Source organism: Aulonocara sp. 'chitande type north' Nkhata Bay, linkage group LG4 (genome assembly GCF_057382095.1).
Source record: "Aulonocara sp. 'chitande type north' Nkhata Bay isolate Kocher_YH1m ecotype deep benthic linkage group LG4, A_spYH_male_GT1.1, whole genome shotgun sequence".
Taxonomy (NCBI): domain Eukaryota; kingdom Metazoa; phylum Chordata; class Actinopteri; order Cichliformes; family Cichlidae; genus Aulonocara; species Aulonocara sp. 'chitande type north' Nkhata Bay.
The window spans coordinates 37,682,603-37,692,602 of NC_141347.1; the positions used below are offsets into that span (position 1 = coordinate 37,682,603).

A 10,000-nucleotide genomic window follows, 5' to 3' on the forward strand; every position below is an offset into this window, starting at 1 on the left:
AGTGTTGGGCTGTGTTCACAGTGAGCGTGGATGGATGTAGTCCTGCGGTCAGCTGGAGGTCACTTCACTGTAATCCTGTCAGTTTCTTATCAACAACAGTTCACTACTGAAAGAGCACAACAGGCTTTTATTGTGAAAGGCAAGGACAGGAAGAGTCCTTTTGAATAGAAAACACTGAGGAAGAGGAGTCACATGACAGGATGACAGAATTCCTCCTTTTACATGAGTGCTGAGACAACAGGAAGTTTGAATCTCAGTCAGATTTTTTACCCGGATCAATAAAACATGAACAATGTCACTGATTATTATTGATCTGAGGCTTTATTGATCCAGCTAACAGTAAGAACTCGAATCTGTAGCTGTGAACAAAGGCTACGTTTACCACAGTGATGAAAAGTTTCAAAGTAAAAGCCTCGTCGGTGTAGCGGAGCCCAGAGGAACAGACCAGCAGCTTTAAAGGGTTCGAAGGTTAACTTCTTTTTTCTTCTCTCTTCTTTCTTAATCCCTGTGGGAGGATTTAATCTGATAATCTGCTCATTTCCTCGTTGGCTTCATGAATCCGTCTCCTTTATCTTCTTCTCATCCCTTTATTCTCCTCCTCCTCACTCTGTGTAATCCCCGCCTTAATCTTTTGTTTTCCTGCTGTTTTGTTACAACATTGTTTTATTCCAGAAACTTCCTCTCCCGGCGCCTGATATCAGTTACGAGTGTTAACAACAAGTTAATAATGATTATTGATCAGCTGACCGTGATGGTGTGTTTCTGACGTCTGAGTCTTTATTCCAACAAACATCAGTGTGAGGACTGGAGTCTGCAGGGGGCACCGCTGAACTTTGAACTGTTTTTCTGCAGACAGGCTCCACCCCCGGCTCCCTGCTGCTTACACCGAGTCAAAATGGCCGCCAGCAGCTGAACATGTGACAGGAAGTTAAAGTAACAAGTCGACTCTGTGATCATCATGTCCCACGCCAAGCACCTGCTGCCGATGCCTTCCACTGTGGTGGATGTTTCACTGCAGAGGATGCCCCGCCTCCTTTTTCTTCTTCTTCTGGTGTTGACGTCACTCAGCCTGGTGTCGGCCACATCACCGCTCACTGTGGCATTGTGGCGTCGTGGCAACCGAGTCTCCACTATCAGCGCCTGCCACCGACTGGAGACAGCAGACGGAGGACTGACGGTCCGCTGCAGTGGACTCAGACTGACCCAGGTGTGTGTGTGTCTGTGTGCGTGTGTGGCTGCTTTTCCTAGCTTCAGGTGGACTTTAGCCTCTGAATGACCTGTGAAAACCTCCAACCCGAGAATGAAACTACCCCTGACTTTAAGTTCTCAGGCAGGATGAGGATGTTCTTTAAGCTTTAGCAGACAGCATCCGTGCGCTCACAGTATCCAGGTGTGTTTGTGCGCTCAGGTACCCATCGGCCTGCCGAACCGCACCACTCGTCTGTTTCTGAATAAAAACCTGCTGACCTCTCTGGCGGCCGACACGTTCTCCAGTCTGTTCCTGCTCGATGAGCTCGACCTGTCACATAACCAGGTAGTGAACAGCTCTTCATACCAGTTTAGAGTATGCACCAGTTTAATACCAGTAAGACACAGCAGGATCATACTGTTTCGCCCTCCTCAGCTCTCCTCACTTGAAGACGGTTGTTTCCGTGGGTTGGACTCGCTTACTTTCTTGGACCTGTCGTACAACCGCCTGTCCACGCTGGAGCTGCCGGTGCTCGGCGGTCTGCAGATTGAGGCCAACCTCACACATAACCCCTGGCACTGTGACTGCAGGATGGAGGTGTGCACAGATGCAATGATGTGTGTTTGTAGTTCACACAAAGTCATTACAACTTTCTGTTTGTGTTTAGATGTCCATGCCTCAGTTGGATCTGGACCCGACCTCACTAGCAGAAGTTGTCTGTGCAACCTCTGATCTCCCAAACCTCGGTAAGCTTTCTCTCAGCAGATGTGCTGAACAAAGAACACACAACACATCATTTTTCCTTCTTTTGTACCATTTTGTTCTTTACTTTTGGCTACACACTGATTTATGGTCTGACACTGTGTGATGTGGTGTTACAGGAGCTGTCGGGATACCACTGGTTGTGCTGATGGAGGACTGGGATCTGTGTTTGTCTGTGAGGAGAACCACTGATGTGGTGACACTCGTCACCATGTTCCTCTGGCTCTTCATGCTCATCTGCTACCTGGCCTACTACATCCGCCAGAACCAGGCGGTCACACGCCGAAACCTGGAGTACCTGAAGTTACTGGAGAGCAAAAATCCTTATAAACCCAAAAAGACAACTTCATGATGACCTTTTGGAATTCCTGAATGCCTGTCTAGAGTTACCCACAGCTGTGTTTTCCCTCAAAGACATCCGTAATGACTTCCAGAGCAATTTCTTTGCCCACAGTCAAAGGAGCTTGCAAAGAAAAGCATCTGGACTTCTTTAAGTTGCTTGAAGACGCTTCACCTCTCATCTGAGAAGCTTCTTCAGTTCTAAGGTCAAATGGTGGAGAGTCCCAGATATAAACCTAGTGGGAGTGACCCCCCACAGAGGGACAAAAGGACCCCCTGAGCCAATCAGGGTGTGGGCCCCAATCAGGAGGTGGCTCTTCTGTGTTGTGCCATGCGCTTCACAAGCGCATGGCACAACACAGAAGAGCCACCTCCACAGGACAAGACTCAGCAGTCCATCTGCATCTAAAGGTCAAAGGTCACTCTTTCGAGGATGCCAATGTTCACATTTTGGACAGAGAGGACAGATGGTTTGAAAGAGGAGTGAAAAAAGCATCTATGTCCACTGTGAGCGACCATCTTTGAACAGAGGCGGGGCTTACGACACCAACTCTCTGCCATCTATAATCCAGTTTTGAGATCCTTCCCAGACGCCTTAACGCCCACTCACATCCTGGGCCGTCTGACCTCAGGAATTCGCATGATAAGGTGGGGCCAGGTTTCACAATGAACACACCCGAAACTCTGGCTGATTGGGACCCACACCCAGTTTCACACCTTGGCTCATGTGATTAGAGGATCATCAGGGGTCCTTTTGTCCCTCTGTGGGGGGAAACTCCCACTAGGTTTATATCTGGGACTCTCCACCATTTGACCTTAGAACTGAAGAAGCTTCTCGGATGAGAGGTGAAACGTCTTCAAGTAACTTAAAGAAGTCCAGACGCTTTTCTCTGCAAGCTCCTTTGACTAAGATGACCTGGATGACTGAGAACCTTCACAGACATTCTTTGCCCACAGGTGCCCACGGGACTCCAGGTACCTTCTGATCAGTTGCTCCCCTCCAAAAGTTACAAAAGCACATAAAGGACTCCCTAATGATGCAATGCAATACCTCACTGACACTCAGCATCTCTAAGGAACCACAAAGCTTCTCTAGAATGTGAGAACCCTGTAACCTTCTGAAGCACGTCTTCAGAGTGTCCTGTGAAAGATTTCTACAACATATTCAAGTCCTCCTAGAACCTTCTCAGTCTCTTCACAAGCCCATAAGCCCTTCACAAGGACTCTCAAACTTTCCTGTGACTTCCTTATAGAGACTGTTTGTTCTCCTAGATCGATGTGATCTGAGTTTCTCAGAGATGTCTGATACTAGTTTTCCACCGACATGGTCCCAGTGGTGGTGCAGATCCAGTTTGGTCTTGGTACCTTATCAGAACCAGCCTGGATGACGTCCTTCCTCTAAGTATCGGCTCTGGGGAAAACAACATCAGAAGGACCCCAGCCTGAAGCAAAAAAAAACACCGAAACTTTGCGTCTTTACCAACTGTTAGTTTCCACGACACGCTTACCATGTTTTGGAGGAAGGAAGGTTCAGGGCTTAAGCAATCAGCATCATGGGCTCATCCGGTTAGAAGAAGAATAAGCAGCCATCTAATTCAGAATTATTCTCAGGGTTCTCCTTTTATTCTCGAATAAATAAGGCAAAGAAGGAAGGAAACAAAGACACTCATGGACTGCCACAGCTGAAAGAAAACAGGAAAACAGAGATTTAAGTTACTCATTCCCTTAAACAATACATAAAATAAAACCCAAATAGAACCTCACCTCAGCTGCCGCCCCGTGTGGAAGTGAAGAAAGAGTGAGCCAAAAGTGAATGCAGTCCTTATATAATGTGTGACAGGTGAGTGCAATCGAGGACAAGCACCACACCCAATCAAAGGTGAGAGAACTAAACAAGGTGCATCTGGTGAAGTGAGTGGTACCAGTTCAGACTTTTTGCAGGAGAAACACGTGAAACTGGTTCTAGACAGGATGCTAGCCGTGCTTAGAAAACACGAAGAGCTGCAGTAGGACCTGGTTACCAACAATAAACAAAAGCCCTCAAAGTTCGTTCTGCAGTTTTCCTTTCTTCTGAACTTCACCAACCACAGCATGGCTGTGCAGCAGAACGTGTAGGTACACAAAGACTACACATGCTCACATTTCACTGTGAGCGGCCCCTTCACCTGAGAGGTGATGCTGCTGTATGGGCAGATGGTGATTTTGATTTTGGGCTGACCTCTCTGTGAGGAAGCCGCAGGGATGCGTGAGAATGTAAAACTGGTCACTGAGAGGTTACTGAGGAAGTTCTAGGATCCCCTGAAGCTCTTCCTCAGGTGGCTTCCACAGTCAGGACCGCCCTGAGTGGTTTTTACACCAGCAGGGGAAATATTTTTCTTTTTAATAAATGAATCATGACGAGGGAACTGTTGTTGCTCTCCACTTGAAGGCTTTGTGCCTTTGCAGCGTGACGTCAGCAGAGACAGATATAAAATCACAGGACGGTCGTTTGGCTGTGAAGCTCTTCAGGAAGTACTCTGACCTTCCTGACACCACCATGAGACTTTCTTAATATAATGCCATAATGTCATTGGTCATCATCCTATGGTTTCACCCACACAAAGACATATTGGGCCTCGAAGTTCTAGAGAAGCATTTTGGCAGTGTTGGGGAGTAACTGAGTACATGCACCGCCGTTATGTATTTAAAATACAAAGTATGAGTAACTGTATTCCGTTACAGTTACCAATTAAAAGATGATATTCAGAATACAGTTACTTTGTTGAAGTAAATGGATTACATGGCGGTCTTTTCCTGTTTCATATGTTCGGCTATGTCCTCTCTATTTTTGGTAATTCCACGCCGGTGGAAACCCGAACAAACACGCATTAAGAGGCTCTAATGTCTCAGTCTCACGGCCCACGTCACCCCTACCTGCAGCAGCATAATGATTGGAAGAAATATTTTTTAAAAATTATTCACAAAAATTGTTTAATATGAAGGCAACAGGCAGAGTGTTACAGGCATCGCCCTAAAGCATGCAGCCTGATGGGCAGTGTAGTCTGTGCTGCAGGGAGAATGGACTGCCATACCCATGATGTGTCTGTGAGCGCGAGGAGGGAGAAAAAGGAAAGGTAGGAGCTGTCACGGAGCAGAAACGGGAGCTGGAAGCATGTAAATATAATAATAACCACTGCAGCCAAACAGAGGGCCTGACGAGCCCAGCTGTAAGTAAGCTATTAAGACTCGACTGTACACCGTGTTCGTGTTTTCCTCTGAAACAATAAGCTCTGTTGGAGCAGCCTTTCAACGCCTCTCTCTGTCTCTGCTAGCAAAGTGACCCAGACAACAAAGTAAAGCTAGTTTTCAGCTACGAGCCGACACGAACCCGACGTATCAGCCAGAGGTCCTTTACTACGGTTCGGAGCCGCGGACCTGTTTTATATACGCGTGGAATAGTTTTCTATACGAGATCGCTGCAAAAAGTGCAGCCTTACCTAATGTCCACCTACTGTTACTCATTTATATTAAGATTTAAACATCTAGTTGGTGTGACGAGTAACCTTCAGTAACAGTAATAAATCACACAGCAATAGGACATTCATGTAGTTGTAAAAAGCATGATAATATATTAAGTAATCCAAAGTATTCAGAATACGTTACAAAATACTTGTAATCTGTAGTGGAATACATTTTAAAAGTAACCTTCCCAACACTGCATTTTGGTTTCTTGAAGATGTTTGAGGCGGTACGTGTGATTCAGAGAACTGTTCCCTGGCTCTCCATCAGCCCTGTTTGTTTGAACTGTGTCCTCTGTGTTCAGTGAGCTCAGCCGTCATTCTGACTCCACGCGTGAAATAAACCGTTTGTTCTGCTGAGTTCATGTCTTTACTCTTATTCTGACTTCATTATTCTGACTCTAAAGTTACAGAGACACCATCGTTATGTTCGCCACTTCATATTCAAATAACATCAGAAATCACAGTGTGTTCGGCACAGTCTATGGATCCCTGCAGGGTCAGACTTTCATATGTCAGAAATCCGCGGATCAATGCAACGCACTAAAACACATCTCTCTCTCACACACACACACACACACACACTAAAACCACATTTTGAGCCTCAAAAAGGTCTTCAAACTTATGAGGACCAGTGAGTGTGTGACTCACAAGTGACAGATTTCGGTCCTCACAAAGATAGCTAGACAGGAACACACACACACACACACACACACACACACACACATCTGTGATCGATTATCGAGCCTGCGCTGCTGTTTCCGCTCTCTTCTGCTTCTGCCTGTCATATCCCAGAATCCTCTGCGCCACAGAATAGTGTCCAGTCATTGTGGTTCAGCTCGGTTCGGTTTCATCCACCCAGACACAGCATGAAGGAGACCGCGGCCAAACGACGCGACAAGGCGGGAGGCCGGGACCGGGACTCGAAGGCAGAGAAGCCAAAGGAGCCGAAGGAGGTGGGCCCAGAGCCGCAGGACGTGGAGATGCCTGAAGAGGAGGCGGCTAATGCGGCCAAACAGCCAAAGGAGCAGGACAGCCTGACCCTGGACGGTAAAACTCTTCAAACACCAATACCGATACCCCCCAGCACAGACCCGGGAACGGGGTCTGTGCTGGGGGAGTCACGGCAGCTCGGCGGTTAGCCTATTAGCATGAGGGGCTAACAGCCCCAGAGAGTCTGCGCGTCATTTAGCTTAAAACCGACACCAACCTCTCCCATTCGCGGGTCCGGACCGGGCCCCGTTCCCCTTCAGACCGGTGTCGTGCCAAACTAGGTATCCCCGACAGAATTTGTTTCCCCTGCGTCGGGAGCACACGCTGGACTGTCCAAATCACGGACAAACAGGGTCCCACATTGTTGATTTTTAGTTTACAAACACTTCTTGTAATGACTAACTACTCCTGACATTTTGGAGATGTTAGCTCTTTACACAACGAAGTTATAGTGGGACACAAATAATATCAGGCTGATCCTGCCACAATTTGTTCCCCCTGTGTAAATCACGGACAAACAGGATCCCACATTGCTGATTTTTCGTTCACAAACACTTCTTATTATGACGCATTTCTCCTGAAACTTTGGAGGATTTAGCTCTTTATAGAGTAAAGTTACAGGAGAATAAAAATAGTTATCAGCCAAAATGTTAATGGTTTATTAAAATAATCCCATCTGATATATAATTCTCTGTTGTAACCCCCAAACTGAATGCTAACGTAACGATGCTAATTTTTCCCTTTTTCACAAAATGAAAACATCAGTACTTCCTGCTCCCAGCACAGGGGAAACAAATTCTGTCGGGGATACCTACTTTGGCACGACACCGGCACCAGAACCCCCCCCCCCCAGAAAACAGATTTGATGGTCTCTGAGTGCAGAGAGGGAGAGAGAGCTGTGCAGGACGTAACAGCCAGAGAAATAGGACCTCTTCCGCCCGTACATTACACAGACGCCACATCGGGGAGACCGGTCAGAACAGGTGGCATAAAGAAAGACAATGACATGTACGACACAATAAGGAGTGCAGGAGAGAAAAAGAGTTTATCAAACATGAAGCGTAGTTTGATCTTCTGCTGCTGGTTCAGTCAGGTTTGGTCAGAGTGATGAAACCTGCAGCTTTCAGCCCAACGGCGTCTGTGGACGATCCACGCTCTGTGTTTGCATGTCTGCTCCCGTTTACAGTTTTAGCTGTTTGGTGGTTGTTGAAATAGTTGTGTGAGCTTTAACCTGAGATTCTGGCGTTAAAATACATTTATATTGAAATCATTCAGGATTTAATGAATCTTTGAAACCCAGCCTCAATGAAGGATAAACATAAACATCAGTTTGCCTGAGACTAGGGCTGGGCGATATGACCCTAAATTCATATCTCGATATTCTTTAGCTGGATGGCGATATACGATATATATCTCGATATTTTTAAAGCCGTTAAGTGAGAACAAAGAGAGAGTTCTTAGTCAAAGCTGTGTCCCAGATCTCACACAGGCATTTTTATTAACATACAGCGCTGATGTACAAGGAAAAATTACTCAGAAATAAATTATCAGCACTTATTAAATAATAATGCTCCATGAATAAAATAAAACAGTAGCTCGTTAACGCTGTCCAGCCCCGCACGGGGCGATCCGCGGTAACTTGTTAACAGAGATTTGCCCCGTTAATGCCGTTATGGCGTTAACGTCACGCTGACAGCACTAAAATAGTCTCCAAATGTTTTCTTTTTACCGAGCAGCTCCTCTTTGATAGCTGCCGTGTCCGTCCTGCCTGCAGGTGAAGCGATGGCGGAGGGGGAGTTGTGTTCAGTGAAGGAGAGGCGAGGCCGAGTAACGCAGCGCAGAGACAAAAGTGGACGAAAGCGAGGCAAACATGCGGCTCCACAAGTCTAGTTATAACGTAACATAGACTATATCGATATATTTAAAAACTCGGTGTATCACCCAGTCCTACCTGAGACTGATGTGAGCCTCGACTTTGTGCTCCGCCCTAACACATGAGGCATGAATGCAAGCCCAGGACGTCGTCTGTGTAGAACACCAGGACCTATCAGGGCGGCTCAGGTGTAACAGGAGACATGAATGGATCGTCCGGTTCTCAGGAGGATGTAACCGTCACCTTACGGCATGGATGTAGAGCCGCGTTGTCATGAGCACAGCTGTAAGCAGCTAAGCTCCTTCTCTGTAGCATCTGCATGGATGGAGGTCAAAGGTCGCATGAAAAGGCGTAAACATGAGGATCGCGCTGAGCCGAGGTCTGTGGGTCATGTGACTGGTGCTAATGTCACCCCCCCCCCCCCCCCCCCAGATATTAAGGAGCACGTGAAGCAGATCGAGAAGGCCGTGTCGGGGAAGGAGCCTCGCTTCGTGCTCCGCGCTCTGCGGGCGCTGCCGTCCACCAGCCGCCGCCTCAACACCAACGTGCTCCACAAAGCCATCTGTGGCTTCTTCACCAACAACGCCACCACCCGAGACTTCCTGCTGGGCTTCCTGGAGGAGGTGAGCGGCAGCTTTGAATTAATGACAAACAGGAAGTGAACCCTGACCTCTGAGAGCCGCATCATCAAACAGTAACCTGATTATTTATAACAAGGTGATCGATTCCTGATCAGATGGTGTGTGTGTGTCTGTGTGTGTCTGTGTGTGTCTGTGTGTGTGTGTCTCAGCCGATGGAGATGGCCGACGGAGACGTTCAGTTTCGTCCTCGCACGGGGAAGGCGGCGGCAGCTCCTCTGCTGCCAGAGGTGGAGGCGTACCTGCAGCTGCTGCTGGTGGTTCACCTGACCAACAACAAGAGATACACTGAGGTGACCCGCCCCTCACTCACCTGTGTGTGTGTGTGTGTGTGTGTGTGTGTGTGAGAGACCCGCCCCTCACTCACCTGTGTGTGTGTGTGTGTGTGTGTGTGTGTGTGAGAGACCCGCCCCTCACTCACCTGTGTGTGTGTGTCCCGCATAGTCTCCGGGTTTTTCCACGAGCAGCTGCAGAGACCCGCCTCGGTAACCAGCAGCACAAACGCCTTTTGTGAGCCGGCGTGAACAGCTGAAGACGAAGGTCGAAGGACTCGAGCCGGGGGACTCTGTGCTCGCCGGTGACGCTCTGTTGTGTGCTGACGGTGACGTTTGTGTTTCAGGCGCAGAAAGTGTCGGACGACCTGCTGCAGAAGATCGTCTCCAAGAACCGCCGCGCTCTCGACCTGGTCGCCGCCAAGTGCTACTATTAC

General features: G+C 47.9%; 2 protein-coding genes across 7 annotated transcripts in view; both read left to right on the top strand.

Annotated features, from left to right (window-relative positions):
• The window catches only part of LOC147333300 (leucine-rich repeat-containing protein 3B-like), a 4,257-nt gene extending 1,814 nt beyond the window's left edge, over positions 1-2,443 (top strand). For 4 of the 6 annotated variants that reach the window (XM_086290389.1, XM_086290388.1, XM_086290387.1 and 1 more), the window contains 5 exons: positions 853-1,207; positions 1,409-1,534; positions 1,625-1,786; positions 1,857-1,935; positions 2,071-2,443. In XM_086290389.1, coding sequence (XP_086146515.1) covers positions 959-1,207; positions 1,409-1,534; positions 1,625-1,786; positions 1,857-1,935; positions 2,071-2,303 — 849 coding nt within the window. In that variant the 5' untranslated portion in view covers positions 853-958 and the 3' untranslated portion in view covers positions 2,304-2,443. Of the gene's footprint in view, positions 1-207; positions 469-852; positions 1,208-1,408; positions 1,535-1,624; positions 1,787-1,856; positions 1,936-2,070 lie in introns of those variants that run through there. The other 2 variants (XM_086290390.1, XM_086290391.1) reach the window with 2 other exon arrangements.
• A 4,081-nt stretch (positions 2,444-6,524) lies between these two features.
• psmd3 (proteasome 26S subunit, non-ATPase 3) overlaps positions 6,525-10,000 on the top strand; it is a 6,246-nt gene continuing 2,770 nt past the window's right edge. The window contains exons 1-4 of the mRNA XM_086290394.1: positions 6,525-6,837; positions 9,086-9,276; positions 9,444-9,584; positions 9,911-10,000. The exon at positions 9,911-10,000 is cut by the window's right edge and continues 47 nt beyond it. Coding sequence (XP_086146520.1) covers positions 6,657-6,837; positions 9,086-9,276; positions 9,444-9,584; positions 9,911-10,000 — 603 coding nt within the window. The 5' untranslated portion in view covers positions 6,525-6,656. The remainder of the gene's footprint in view (positions 6,838-9,085; positions 9,277-9,443; positions 9,585-9,910) is intronic.